This window comes from Callospermophilus lateralis, chromosome 3, assembly GCF_048772815.1.
Source record: "Callospermophilus lateralis isolate mCalLat2 chromosome 3, mCalLat2.hap1, whole genome shotgun sequence".
Lineage (NCBI taxonomy): Eukaryota > Metazoa > Chordata > Mammalia > Rodentia > Sciuridae > Callospermophilus > Callospermophilus lateralis.
In genome coordinates this window covers 198,242,678-198,257,589 of record NC_135307.1, presented here as the reverse complement: position 1 = coordinate 198,257,589, position 14,912 = coordinate 198,242,678, and the positions used below count along the sequence as shown (strand labels likewise).

At 58.0% G+C, this 14,912-nt stretch overlaps 1 protein-coding gene across 1 annotated transcript; it reads left to right on the top strand.

Moving 5' to 3' along the window:
• The first annotated feature begins 9,440 nt into the window (after window positions 1–9,440).
• On the top strand, window positions 9,441–11,394 carry Sox18 (SRY-box transcription factor 18). Its single transcript, XM_076852183.2, has 2 exons — window positions 9,441–9,892; window positions 10,077–11,394. Exons 1-2 carry the CDS (start codon window positions 9,547–9,549, stop codon window positions 10,877–10,879), a joined length of 1,149 nt encoding a protein of 382 aa, XP_076708298.1. The 5' UTR covers window positions 9,441–9,546; the 3' UTR covers window positions 10,880–11,394.
• Window positions 11,395–14,912: the final 3,518 nt, after the last annotated feature.

Sequence of the window (14,912 nt, the reverse complement as noted above, 5' to 3'; positions counted from 1 at the left end):
AGGGGAAGGGCTAGGGGAGTAGGAGGCGCGGGCGGGGTGGGACGGGACTAGGGGAGCAGGAGGCGTGGGCGGGGCAGGGAGGGACTAGGGGAGGAGGAGGGGCAACGGGCGGGACGGGGAGGGGCTAGGGAAGGAGGAGGCGCTGGGCCGGCCACAATGACGTCTTTACGTTTGTTCCCTGTCTCTCCCACTTTCCAGATGTTCTCGTGGTTCCCGGAGCCAGAACCTGAGGCTCCGATACCCTTTTCCCTATCCTGGGCTCCGGTGACCCCTGCACTCGTCGTCCTAGGGCATAGTTTGAATTGTTCATGCCTCTGGTAGAGGTTCCTCCACCAAGAAGCCTGCGGGCATTGGGCGATGTGAGGGGCAGTAGCCAGAAGTGGGGCCTGGAAGGATGCCGGCCCCTTGAGGAAGACGCCCTGGAATCCTGGAGAGGCTGTGAGGACAAGTCCAGCCTCCGAAGTCAGCCTTCCAGGGCACAAATCCCAAGCTCTGCACATTGACTGGTTTTTCCTCAGTCTCCCCACCTGTGACTTGGGACTATAGAGTCCCCTCACAGCACTACTGTCAGGATGATGTGCACTGACTCATACTGGGAACAGAACAGGGCGGTTAGCTCTCATGGCATTGACACGGAGGTTTCCAGGAGGGGACAGATTGCCCTCAGCCAGAGGATGCCAGGTCAGAGAGAGAAGAGGCACAGGGCCAGCATCTCCACCACTGCCTGCCACCTGCTCAGGATGCAGATGCTGGGTGGTGTATTGGAGGGGCACAAATCTGGGGGAAAGTGCAGGCCAAGGGACTGGTGACTATATTCTTATGGGGCGTACTGTTACTGAAATTAAAGCTAAAGAACCATGAGGCCAGGTGGCAGGTTGGGCTGACCAGATACCCTGGGCTGACCAGCCCTGGGCTCTCAGTGTCATTAATTAGATATGATTGAGCTCCCAGGAGTTATTGTGCAAATGGAAACATGGTCATGGTCAGTTATGAGATTCATCTTCTTTAATATTTATTTTTTACTTGTAGTTGGACACAATACCTTTATTTAATTTACTTATTTTTATGTGGTGCTGAGGATTGAACTCAGGGCCTCCGCACATGCTAGGTGAGCGCTCTACTGCTGAGCCTCAATCCCAGCCTGAGAGTCACCTTTATCACAAGGAAAAAGCATGGGATTCCTTATAGGTAACAGTGTTTACAAATGCACCCCATGATGGGTGAACACAGCCATCCCAGCTTCCACATGAACTGATTTTGCCCCTTTTTGTGAGCCAGGTCTATTTTTCAGCCCAGCCTAACCAAGCTAGTCCTCTGTGGCCAGTATCCTGTGTGCAGGAGTGAAGGCTAAGTGTCCAGCCACACCATGAGCTCCAAGAGAGGCTGGAACCACATACTCATCAACCACCTTCTGAAGAGCTGATACCAACCATACCAACGAGCTGTCAGGATCCCATAAAACCAGTTCTGGGGCTACCCTTGTGCAAGAACCCCAGAAGAATGGCTTCAGAGCTCCAGGCTGTGAGGACTGCGCAGTTGGCTCCCCGCCATCCATGGTGTCAGGTCCATGCATACTGCCCAGCCAGCCCCTGGAGACACAGGTTTCTCAGGGCAGAATTGATTTGAAGGCCACCTGAAGGAAGCCCATACCCAAGCTGAGGGACCCTCTGACTACGAGGATTAATCATCACGTCACCCCACATGCTCTGTGTACTGTTGCTGGGAACCCCAATGGTCACTTCACCCAGGAGTGAACCTTGCCCTTCAGTGAGTCAGGAAAGCAGCACTTGAGTTTTAAGGGTGACAGTTGTGGGGAGATGCTTCATAGCTGTGTGCTGATACGATCGATCAGTTTCCTTTACAGTCCCGTGCGTTTCACTCAGATACTGTCATGTTGCATGGCACCAACACAAGGACAGGGAACTGAGGAGCTTCCAGCCAAGCACCAGGGCTACTTGCTGAGCAGAATGCGGTGCTGGGCTGCAAGTCTTGGGCCCACTTTCCTCCTCCAGAAGAGGCCAGATAGCTTCCCTCCTTGGGCTGCAGTAGGGCCATATGAGATGGCTCAAAGGAGTCTGCCATATCTAGGGAGTCTCCCCTGGGCTCCCTTGGTATAGCCCTTGAGGAAGAAGGCTGGGAGGCTGGGTCTCTGTGCAGGAGGTGTCTCCTGAGTGGGTCCAGCCTGTGGGCTGCATCAGGGTACAGGCTGAGAAGCATGATAGCCTGGCCCATAGCAGGAACAGGTGAGGAAACGAAGGAGTAGACCAGGCAGATGGAGTGTTAGAGGCTTCCACTGAGGCTGGAAGTGGCCCATGATATGAGCAGCAACAGCCTGTAGGTGGCAGGAGCGAGCCACAGACCTGCCTGGACATTTCATCCTCCCCTAGGGAGGTCCAGCAAGCTCCCAGCAGGAGTCACACTGTCCAGACAGGACCACTAAGCAACCAGGATGAGAATGTGGCCCATCCTGAATGGCTCTTGCTTATAAGGTTGTGGCACCGACCAACTCCAACACTCCTAATCCCAGTCTCAGAATCCCTGTTCCCAGGCCCCTTCTGTGGTCCTAACCTCTATGCCTTTGCTCAGAGGCCCCCCTGGGCTGGGCCTCATCAATCTGGGAAACTTCTTCTCTGGAGCATATTACCCCCAAAATTTCCTGGGCCCCTAGAACCTCCAGGCCCTCAGGAAGCCACAACCAGGTATGATATCAGGACAGGAGGATTCTCCTGGGGATGTTTGCCCCAACAGGACCCTGTGTCCCCCAGGCCTCACCTTAGCTCAGCACAGGGGGAGGGGAGGGATGTCACACTACCCAGGTTGCCAGAACCTAGGAACCAGGACAAGAACAACGTGTCACACAGGTAGAGTGTTCCTGGTAGGAGCCTGGCTTACCCTCCCAGCCCAGCCACCACAGGAGGCCCCCCACTCCACTTCCCATGATGCCTAGACTCATTCACCCCACCAGGAGCCCCTGCAGAGGTCCACACCTGCCCCCCACTCCCTGAGGTTGAGCCCCCAGCTTCCTTAGGGATTCTGCCCCTTCCTGCAAGGTATCTTTCATACTTGGTGTCTTTCAAGACAGACACACCTAGATCTACCCTCAGGACACCTTGGTGGGCAACCAGCACTATCCTGGGGCCTCTAAGGGGGAGATATCCCAGCTTGGAGTTCTACGGGGTGGCCATGGCCCTAAGGAGGCCTAGGAATATCCCCCAGGGTCTGCCCTACCAGGTCTGCAGCACATTTGGCCCCCAGCCTACCCCTCCCCCTCCTCAGGCCAGGAAACAGCGGAAGCTCAGGCCATTTATTTTTCTATTTGTGTCCCCCCACCTCCTCCGCTGCCTCCCCCAAAGCCGGCCATGACCCCAGTGACCAGCACAGTGCTTCCCCTCTTGACTGAGGCAGGGCGGTGGTGGGAAGGCTCCTACTGCCAAACTCACATGGAGCCCCCCTTTATTTCCCATCACCAGGAAGTGGGGGGGATGATGCAGCCTCAGGAGCCCTACCCCTCTGTTACCCTGGAGTAGGAGCTGCATTCCAATCCGTAAGACCCTTCCAGCCTACTGTGGGGCTTCAAGGTCTCTGCCACAGGGCTCTATGGAGCTGTGACCCCAGCCAATCCCACATAAGCCTCCCTTGGATGCTAGCCTCTGAAGTCAAACAGGACAGAGACCAGAACTGACATGCAGCTAGTCTCCCACCCCTGCTGCTGCTGGCTTTGCTGATGCAGGTCCTAGCCATCTGGCCTCAGTCTCCCAGTCTGCAGAATGGGAAGAATCACCAGCTCAGGACAGTATCTCTTGGAAAGTCCCCAGCCAGCCCATAACCTGGCCAAGGGCCCAGCTCCCTCCTCCAGAGACAGCATTGAGGGAGGCAAGAGGCATCCCCCAGAGGCCAGTGTCAGCCCTGGCTGCCTGCAGCAGGCTCACTCTAACAATGCACTTCCCCCACACAATTCCCAGAAATGCCGCCCTCCTGCCTTGCCAGCCCGCCAGCCTGGCGGCCACTCCACCCTCCTCCTCCCCAGGGGCCCTAGACGGCCACAGGGTCAGGGGCAATGGGTGAAGCATGGAGGTCTGAGTCCCTGCAGCAAACCCAAGGAGTCCTGAGGCAGCCTGCCCTGCCCTCCTGCAGAGACCAGTGAGACTCCTGGGCCAGCCAGAGCATGGCCCTGGGTAAGGGCAGCCATGGCCAGGCCCCCTACAGGAGCAGAGCCCCTGGCCTTTCAGCTGTGCTGAGGCTGTGGGAAGCTGTCAGATCACACCCTCTGCTCAAACCCTCAAGTCCCCAAGGCTCATTCAGAGAAACTGGCAAGACCCTCCCAGACCCCGCTGGGCCCTGGCCCTCTGTACTCCCTGCCTTTCCACACTGCAGCCCTTCCCCAGGGCCTCTTCAGGCTCCTATGTCTCCTTCACACATTTCCTTCAGGTTTTCAGATATTGGCTCAAAAGTCACCTCATGAAAAGACAAACTTGTCACCCCAACACAGCCCTCCTCAGGCCTGACACCCTAAATTGTGATGTTTAGGGTTTTGTTGATTTTCTGTCTCTCCACACTAGAATAAAATATTCCCAAGCAGGGAGTTGGGTCTTTTTGTTGTCTACCAATTCCTACCTCTTAGAGTATGGCCTGGTACCAGCTGGTACTCAATACCCAAGAAATGGACATAGCCATTCCTGTCTATGACCAAAGAGGGTGGGCAGTCCCCTGGGCCCACGTGCAGCCCTGCTGATTTTCCACCAAAGCCATTTACAAAGCCAGGACAAGTCACAGAGAAACAAACAGATTCAGGTGTCCAGTGGCTAGTAAGGCAGTGTTCTTTCTCTCTGTTCCTGGCCTCCCTTTCTCCTACCTCCCAGTCTGGCAGGGGAAGGCAGGGCAGTCAGGTTGGACACTGCCCTCCAGGGACCCAGGGGAACCAGCCCACCTAGGCCTCCACAAAAATCACCAAACAGACCAGGGCACATACTGGTACAGGACCAGCAATGCCCACAGACAGGTCCTGGACACAGAGCCCAATAAATGCAGTCACAGACGCACAGGGGGCCACAGGAGGCTTGGGGCAAAGCCAGGGTGAAGCCAGCAGCCACCAGCAGGGGCCTGGCGCCGGCTCAGCCCAGGCGGCCCTCCACTCCCTGCTCCGCCACACTGAGGCCAGCCAGCCTTCCTTCCTGAGTGGGTTTCCTGGCCCCGCCCTACAGTTGCCACGGAAACCCAGAGCAGCCCAGTCCAGGCTGGTTCCCACGGAGCCCCTGCGGAGCTGCCTTGCTGGGGAGGCCCACACAGCAAGCGGCAACACTCAGGAGGACACACACATCCATGCAGCCCCCAGGGCAGAACACCCTTGGAGGGTTGCCCAGCAGCACCCCCCCAGGCGTGCGCAGCATGGGACACCCCTGGAAGTGGGCACAAGCTGGGATAGCACCCTCCACACCTGCATGCCCTCCACAGCACAACACCTCAAACTCTGGAGCAGTCTTCAGACATGACTGGGACCCTGGACGCACCCTGCTGCTTGTGACCTGCTCACTTACTCCATAGGACATGTCCCAGGCTGCCTTTGGCTTTCACACCCCCACCTCATGAAAAGACAGACATGGACACCCCAACACAGCCTGTGCCCCGCAACACAGAAAAGTCCCCACCCTGTCTGGCTTGCCCTGGAGCACCCAGGGTAGGTAAGATGCACCTCACACAACAGTCTGAGTGTCACTCCTTAGACTACAACAGCACCCACTGGTCTCTTGCACTAATAGGCCCCACATAACCATACCCTCAATGCCCCACTAGTCCAACACCCCACAAGCACATCCCAGTGCCCACACCACCATCTAGCACTTATGCAACTGAGTCCACTTAATGTGGTGAATTGTGCACTGAACCCTGACCCCAAACCCAGCCTTTTAAAGCATTTGTACCCACTTGGGTCTGTTTGCACCCTCATGCCAGGTGTGCCCAGGCTGCTTCTGCCTGCCTCACTTGCCCTTCCAGGACTGAAAGCAAGTCACAGAGCAGAAAGTCACACTGTCCTCAGAAAAAGCTGAGTGTCGACCTGACCCAGACCTGTCACTGGCAGAGTCACACACACCCACTGGTTCTGAGACATCAGGCCCTGACCACAGGAGAGAGGTCAAGGATGACCCCATTCTCACATTCTCCCTGCTGCATCCTCTGGAGGCTGGACCTGGAGCCCAGAAAAGCAGAGGTGGATAGGGTCTAAACTGGGCAGCTGGCTCCAAAGCCAAGGTATCAGAGGACCAGAGGCACTCTCCACCTGGAGCCCCATCCAAAAGGGACCCACCCCATCCTTTGGGAGTGGAGGTCTAATTGGTCCCAGCCTCACTGTTCCTGAATCAGCCAGGGCCCGGCTGGTGGGAGCCTGGGAGGTCTGTGCCCAGGCAGTGCCTGGGAGGTCCCTTACCCCCAGCCCAGAGCTGAGCTGATCCCCCACCCAGAACCACTGAAGGGAGTACCCAGCATCCTCTGCAGGCTTCCCAGCAGCCAGGATCCAGTCCAGACTGAGGGAGAGGAGCAGGTAAAGGGCAGGGAGGACAGGGTCCACTCGGTGTCTACCTTGGCTCCACACTTGCAGAGAAATGTTGCCCCTCGTTCCCCATTTCTGTGGGCTGGGGCTAGAAAAAGGGTTCCCATTAGGGTGGGCAGCAGCAAACCTGGCCAGGCCAGGCTGAGGTGGGCTCTAAAGATAAATGTGCCCTCATTTGAACAGAGCTAGGACCGCAGCTCAGGGAATTGAGAGCCATGTTTTCCTCAGCAGGACCCTTGGTCTTCAACCACAAGTCTTCATCTTCTTATGGGAGAGTCCAGCTTGTCTGGCTCCCCAGACCCTGGGTAGCCTCCAGCACTAGGGTCCACTTCACCCCACAGCCAGGCGGATAGGCACCGTGCAGACCACACACAGACAGCAGTCTCTCCACCAGATGCCACTCCCCCAGCACAGCCAGCCACACCTACACCAGCCCTCCTACAGCCCTGGGGAGTCCCTCCAACCCTGAGGCTCCAGGGTCAGGGCCACCCAGCTGACGGCAGTGCCCTCCCTCATTGTTGTCCCATCTGGACAGTGGGCGGGGCTGCCATCCTCACCCCTGTCAGGCAGCACAGAGAAGGCAGCCTGACCCTGCAGAAGGAAGGTAGCACCCCACCAGGCTCCCGAGCCCAGCTCACAGGACATGACAGCCGGACACCTGAGTCTCACAGCTCAGCCAAGAAGGTCACTGGCTGGCGCCAGGGGAGGTGACTACTGGAGGGACATGTGCAGGGTGGAGGAGGGGGTGATGAGGTAATGCCGGACACAGCAGGCCACTATGTTCAGAGCACTTGGATGACTCTGGGTCCTTAGGGGCTGCAGAGTGTCTGGCAGAGCCCCAAGGGAACTCTAAATCCACCCAGTGTTGGGGGGGCCTACTACAAAGGACCCTGGAGGCCTTCTTCAGGAGCCTCAGGGACCATCACTGCAGACCACTCACTGCCCCTGCTGAGTCAAGCCCTGGCGACCCCAGCCTTCCCTGGTGACCCCAGGCTGCACCAGCTCTGGGTGGAGAGAACCTCTGTCCAGCACTTCCCAGTGGGAGACCAGGGTAGCCCTGACTCTGGACCCATTCCCCAACCTGGAGTACTAGAAAAGATTCCCATCCTCCACTATGCCCCCTACTAGCTGCCCAGTCCACCTACCCGCAATGAGACCTGGCCAAGAGAGTTGGCACCACTATAGAGCCCTGTGGATTGGTCCACCTCCATGCTCACCACCACTGCCTATTGGTGAGAAATGCCAGAACTGCTCCTCATGCAGGAGTTACTAGGGCCAGTGATGGACTGGGGAGATCTAGAAAGCAGCCTGGGAAACCCAGTCTTTTATTGGCCTATGTGACAATCTGTGAAGCAGGGATGATGAACATGGGACAGTCCTCAGGCTGAAAGACCCTTGGGGTTTCAGCCTCTCCCTGGGACAGGAGTGCCCTGAGGGCAGCTCAGGAACAGCCACTAGGGATTCATACAGGACCTACCCCATTCCTCAGGAGATACTGCATGTGGTCTAGAAAACCACCAGAGACTACACATGCCTGGAGTGCCTGACATCTGTGGCCTCAAATCATGGTGCTCAGGGGGAGGGGTACTCTGCCATGATAAGGGGAGGTGTAGAACATCCAGGTGGATGCTAGGATGGAGATCCTGACCCCAGCTGGGCTGCCCACAACAGTCCACCTTCCCCAATAGAACCATACTTGGAGCCAGGTGTGGTAGCCATCATCCTGTAATCCCAGAGGCTCAGGAGGCTGAGGCAGGAGGAATACAAATTCAAGGCCAGCCTCAGCAATTTAGCAAGACCCTGTATCTAAATAAAATTTTTAAAAATGTCTGGAGATGTGGCTCAGTGGTTAAATGCCCCTGGGTTCAATCCCTGGTGGAAGGAAGGAAGGAAGGAAGGAAGGAAGGAACGAACGAACCATACTTCGTTTTCTCAGAAGAAGGGGGAAGTTCCCTGGATGAGAGCCAGTAGCTTCTGGAGCTCAATCCCCTCCTGATGTGATCAATGGACACAGGGAACATTAGTGAAGCTGGAGGTTCTTCTGAACCCGCCCCTGTAGGCTTGTGGGCCCAAGGGAGGAGACCTCAAAGAAGACCCAGTGCTCCCCTGCCTCCCTGGCCCCACCTGGTCCAGCCTCCTTGCTCTGTCTGTCCTGCTGGCCTCTGCAGGGCAGGGGAGCTAGATACCATGGGTTCCAGCTCCACCACTCCAGAGTTGGAGAGTGGGAATGCGGCCAGGGTCCCTGCACACCCAGACTCCCTGCTTCTTGGGGTCCCTGTAGGGTTAGCCTTGCTCCACAGTGGAGGGTTTGGAAGTGAAGGAGGGAAAAATAGGCCCATCTTCTCCTCTAATCCCTGGGACAGGCTTGGAGTTGAAAGTCCCCAATGCTGAATTCCAATTGCATGCGCTGGAGGGTTGGGGGGAAAGGAACACCTCAAAACACAGGCGCTTTTCCCACGGTGATTGACTAGGGAAGGCGGCCTCCCAAGAACTTTATGCTAAAATAAATCTGCCTCTTTCCAATGCAACCTCATGGCACTGCCCACTCCCCCAGTTACTGCCTGGGGGTCTTTCTCCGTGGGTGGGGCGGCGGCAACTCGGCTCCGAAATCCTTACAACCTCATGAGGACTCCCTCTTCGAAACCCCAGCCCAAACCAGCGGCCTTCTCCTACTGGGGGTCTCTCCTTCAGAGACAGTGCGCGCGGGGGGTGGGTGCTCTGCGCAGGGGAGGCCTTGGCGGGATCCGGCCCAGCCCAAGAAGAAAGGGAGCCCCCGGGGGAGGGGGCGGCCCTGGACCCGGCCTGCCCCGCCCCAGCCTGCCAGACCCGCAGCCGATTGGCCCCTCGCCGCTATATCTGGGCGCCCGCCCGGCACAAGGCCACCAACATCCCTACCGTTGCCCGCCCGCTGCAGGTCTGTCCTCCGCGTCCTGCCCCACAGTGCCCACCATCCTTCCTCTGCGCTTCCGCGCTGCGTTCTGCCCAGGCCGCGCCCAGCTGGAATGCAGAGATCGCCGCCCGGCTACGGCGCAGACGACCCGCCCGCCCGCCGCGACTGTGCATGGGCCCCGGGCCCCGGGGCCGCCGCTGAGCCGCGCGGTCTCCCCACCGCGCCCGTCGTGCCCGTCGCGCCCACTTCGCCACCCAGCCCGCCACGCAGCCCGCCACGCAGCCCCGAGCCGGGGCGCTATGGCCTCGACCCGGCCGGCCGCGGGGAACGCCAGACTGCCGACGAGTCGCGCATCCGGCGGCCCATGAACGCCTTCATGGTGTGGGCGAAGGACGAGCGCAAGCGGCTGGCTCAGCAGAACCCGGACCTGCACAACGCGGTGCTCAGCAAGATGCTGGGTAAGCGGCGGAGCAGGGGAGGGGAGGGAGTAGGAGGGCTGGGGGACTTGGGCTGGGGCGCTGGAGATTCGGGCCCGGGCAGAGGGGTCCGAGTCATACCCTCGCAGCTTGCCCATGTGGCACGCAGGGTCCGATGGGCCGTGCACCCGACGGCAGTCAACTCACCTGTGTGCGCGGCCCGCAGGCAAAGCGTGGAAGGAGCTGAACGCAGCAGAGAAGCGGCCCTTCGTAGAGGAGGCCGAAAGGCTGCGCGTGCAGCATTTGCGCGACCACCCCAACTACAAGTACCGACCCCGACGGAAGAAGCAGGCGCGCAAGGCCCGAAGGCTGGAACCTGGCCTCCTGCTCCCAGGCTTGGCGCCGCCGCCGCCGCTGCCGCCGCCTCCTGAGCCCTTCCCGATGGCGCCTGGCTCGGCGCGAGCCTTCCGCGAGCTGCCCCCACTGGGTGCCGAGTTCGACGGCCTGGGGCTGCCCACACCCGAGCGCTCACCGCTGGACGGCCTGGAGCCCGGCGAGGCCGCCTTCTTTCCGCCGCCTGCGGTGCCAGAAGACTGCACGCTGCGGGCCTTCCGTGCGCCCTATGCCCCGGAGTTGGCCCGGGACCCCAGCAGCTGCTTTGGGGCTCCCCTGGCCGAGGCGCTCAGGACCGCGCCGCCCGCCACACCCCTCGCTGGCCTCTACTACGGTGCCCTGGGCACGCCGGGCCCATACTCCAGCCCGTTGTCGCCGCCGCCGGAGGCCCCACCGTTGGAGGGAGCTGAGCCACTGGGGCCTGCCGCTGACCTCTGGGCAGACGTGGACCTCACCGAGTTCGACCAGTACCTCAACTGCAGCCGGACTCGGCCTGACGCCTCTGCGCTCCCATACCACGTGGCTCTGGCCAAATTGGGTCCACGCACCATGACCTGCCCGGAGGAGAGCAGCCTGATCTCAGCGCTGTCAGATGCCAGCAGCGCTGTGTACTACAGCGCCTGCATCTCCGGCTAAGCCGCTGCCCGCTTCCTCCTGTTGCCACTGCGACCCTATGGCCTGCTGCCGCTGCCCTCTCCTTCTTGCAGATATATGTTTTGACTATGCCACAGCCTCAGGACGCTGGCAGCTTGCTGCCCGTCTTCCTGCCACCATCCTGGCTCTGGGGATCCTGAGGGCCTCTCCCAGGAATTGGGGCTGTTGCAGGAGCCGGAGCCTCGGATCTGCTGGCTGGCCCTGCCGGGGTTCAGCTTTTCAAAGCACTTAGTTCTTTCCCTGCAGTGTATCTTTAAGAACCAGATTTTTTTTTTTTTTACTTTCCCTTTTTTATATACATAATACAATATATTTAATTTTTAATTAAACTTTTAAACTTCTTTTTTCAAGGAGTTTCAGTGATCACCAGCATCTATGTAGCAAGGGCTTTTAAAAACAAGGAATAACAATGTTGGTTTGCTGTAAAAGAGGGACCAGGATCTGGGTTCCCCTGGCTCAGGGGCCACAAATAAAGTGCGGGGCCTTCCCTCTGCATACCTGTGTCTTGGTTGTTGGGGAAGGAAGAGTATCATCTGCAAGAGTCCTCAACCTGCCTTCCTCCTGATCTCCCTAGGGAGCTGACCCCAGATGAGCCCCATGGGTCCAGGGCAGCAGCCCCTTGACAGCAGTCACAGGTCACCCTCCCAGCCTGCTCTAACGTGCCCCAACCCCACTGTGACTCAAAGGAGTGAGTTGGACAAGCCAGCAATCCCCCAGGCCCTTACCCCATCATGCTCATCTGCTTCTTAAAACTGTCAAACCCAGAGGCTGGCTGCCCAGAACAGCATCCCTCACCCAGTGCCACCACAGGCCTGATACCTATGGACAGACACAGCATGCCAGGGCCCCTGCAGGAGTTTCCACTCACCCCCACATCCCAAAGAAAGGCAGCACCCACCCAGGCTGTGCCCACCCTGCTCCCCACAGTGAACTATCCAGCTTCTGCTTGCACAGTGTTGATGACCAGTCAAAGAGCCCCAGATATCAAGCCTCAAGCTCTCCAACTGTGGAACCCCAATCATACTATCCCTGGGCCCCTCCCAGGAGGTCTGGACCCCACTTTCCATACCATCTCCTTGGGCCTCCCAAGTCCTTTCAAAGCCTCTCACTGAATGAGGTCTCCTTTAGGGAAGGGTATAACAATCACCCCCAATGGGGATCCTGATTACTCATACCCCCAAGACCTCCCAGTTCTTCTCAGCCTAGAGGAGGGTCCTATTTTCCCTGCCTGGGGAAGGAACCTGTCTTACCCCAGTGCCCCCATGGCACACACCAGGGGTTGCGCAGATGGACATGGACAGTCATCACAGCTTAGTGTCAGATGTGGGGTGTGAGCACACAGCCTGGGAGTGGGACAGACTCTCGGTATGGCCCCCACCCACTATCAGTTGGAGAGCACAGAGAACTCAGAAACAGGACAGAGACACACAGAGGGGACAGAAACAGACAAGTTGGGGGAGAAGGAGAAGGAGGGTTCAGCTTGTCCTCTGTTTGAACTTACTGAAAGGTGCCCAAGTGCCTCCCTGTTTGGGGTGGGGCATGCTCCCAAGGAACTCACCCCAGCCACACCTGTGAACACACAGAAGTGATGAACAGACACGCTGAAGCAGGCCAGAGTGACATTCATCCACCCCAGAAGGGCCACCCCTCTAGGCCAACGGGGTGGCAGTTTAGCCCACAGTCTGTGTGGAGACCGAAGATCTCCAGTGTCAGGGGCCCTGCTTGGGGCAAGTCCCAGGGGCTTGTAACACTGAGAGCAGGATCGTGCCTACCAAGGGCAGCTCCTACAGTGGTTCCTCAGCTGCACTGGGTGGCCTCCCGGCAGGACCTCTTCCCAGCACCTCTTCCCTCTCCCTCAAGGATGGAGCTACCCTCCAGCTGGACCCCAGACCATGGCTAGTCTTTCCCTCCTTGCTCTATAGTCTCCTTCCTGGGGGGTCTGATCTCCCTCTCCTTCTCCATGTTCAGAACCAGGCTCTCCCTCACTTGGATGAAGTGTCGAACCTCTTCAACAAGGAAAGGGGTGCTGAGAGAAGATAAGGTGCACCTCTGTCCCCAGCAGGCATGCTTATTACCTTGAGCACCCTAAGGACACCAATACACACCACCTGAAGATACACATTGGGGCAGACAAGGGGGGCAGGTGTGTTTGGAGTCTATGTCCTCCTCCTCCTCCACTCACCTGGACACTAGAAAACTCAACCACTTAACTTACGTTCTTCAAAACCTACACAAACATTTTATTTTGTGATGCTCGGGATTGAACCCAAGGGTGCTCTACCACTGAGCTACATACCCAGCCCTTTTTATGTATTTTGAGACAGGGTTTCTGAGGCTGGTCTCAAAGTTGCAGTCCTCCTGCCTCAGCCCTGCAAGTCACTGGGATTATAGGTGTGCACCACTGAGCCCAGCCTACATGACATATTCATAGAGTTGTGAACCATTATGACTGTCTCATTTTAGAGCTTTTTCATCACCCCCACCCCCATAAGAAACCCAATATTCTCCATTTTTCCCATGCCCTGCCCCTAAACAATTCTAACCTGCTTTTCATCTTATGGATCTGCTCATTCTGGACATTTCATACACACTACTCCCCTCATCCACCCAATCACTTTTTATTACTTAAGATTAACAAGAAGAGGGTAGCACAGCATGAGGTATCTTGAGAGAAGCCATTCACATACTTTTCTTACAGCAATGTTGTAGCTGTTCTATATTATCAGTTGTCGGTCTCAATGTGCTTAATTTGTGAATTAACCCTTACCATAGGTCCCTGTCTAGAGAAAGCAGTGCACAGGACTCAGTATTGGGCTGAAGACTCAGGCAGCCCTGGGGGTCTTGGAAGTGTGCTCTATAAGGGGCGGCTGTATGTGGAATGAAGGTGCGGGCACCGCCCTTGTAGTAGCATGCGACTGAATGTCATTCCTTCTCGCTGCTCATAGTCTGCGTGGTGCCACTTTACCTATTCCCCAGCGGTTTTATCCTCTGGCTGTTGTAACCCTATTGCGAACCAGTCCGCGGAGGAGGGCCCAGGAGGAGAACCTGGGAGGGGTTCCGTGCCCAGCATGTGCTCAGGGTAGGCAAGAGGGCACCGCGCACCCCTTAGCGCGGCTCTCCCGGGGTGTCCCTTCCCTGGGACCCCGCCTCTCGGCGCGCCCGGTCTCCCACGACCCCTCCGCCAGCGTGAGAAAACAGGAAGCGTCGCGCGGCGGCGCTGGGAGCGAGTGCAGGAAGCGGTGCTTATCTCGGGCCGCAGCCTCGACCCCTGGCCTCACGCCGGGCAGGGGGCGCCTGGGGCAGCTCAAGGACAGGGCTATTCGTTTGGCAGGGAGCCTTGGCGGCCTCTCCCCAGCGCCACAACTAGGTCATGCGGGGGTCAGGGAGCGACAAGGTGGACACTGATGTCAACGAGCCCCCTAGGGCACTGCGGACTGAAGTCCCTCCGCAGATAGGAGCAGAGTCCAGTCAACACGGTCAGGAGATGTCCCCAGGAGACGCCTCTGACCCCATGGTGTCTCACCACCTGCCCCTGAGGGCGTGACCGTTTAATTTCCCCCAAGCAAGGACTCACTTCCCACAGCAGGTGCGACCTCCTTGCTGGTTCTTCCGGATTTTAATGGAGGGAATGGTTGTTTCTGTGTTTACAAAACTGAGTCTTTTCCTGGGGAGGGGCAGGATGGCGGCTTTCCCTGGGCCTCCCCCAAGGTCCTGAAGGCCACTGGCAGGGACAATGGGTCTCAGCACCTGGCACTGAATCCCAGTGAGTATGTGCTTCCTGGGGTGGGGGTTGTTTGTTCCAAGTCCACCACAGCTGGAGCAGGCAGCCTCCTTGCACACCTGCAGGTCTTGGGACCCCACACTCACACTCACACGAAAGGGCCAAGAGCCCACAAGGCCAGGCATCCTCCAGGTCTGGGAGCAGGTGTTTCCTCCCGGGTCTCCCTGCCTGGGCTGCAGCCCTGAGCCCATTCAGCACCCACACCAGGCATGCAGCCCAGCTTATTTGCCCAGA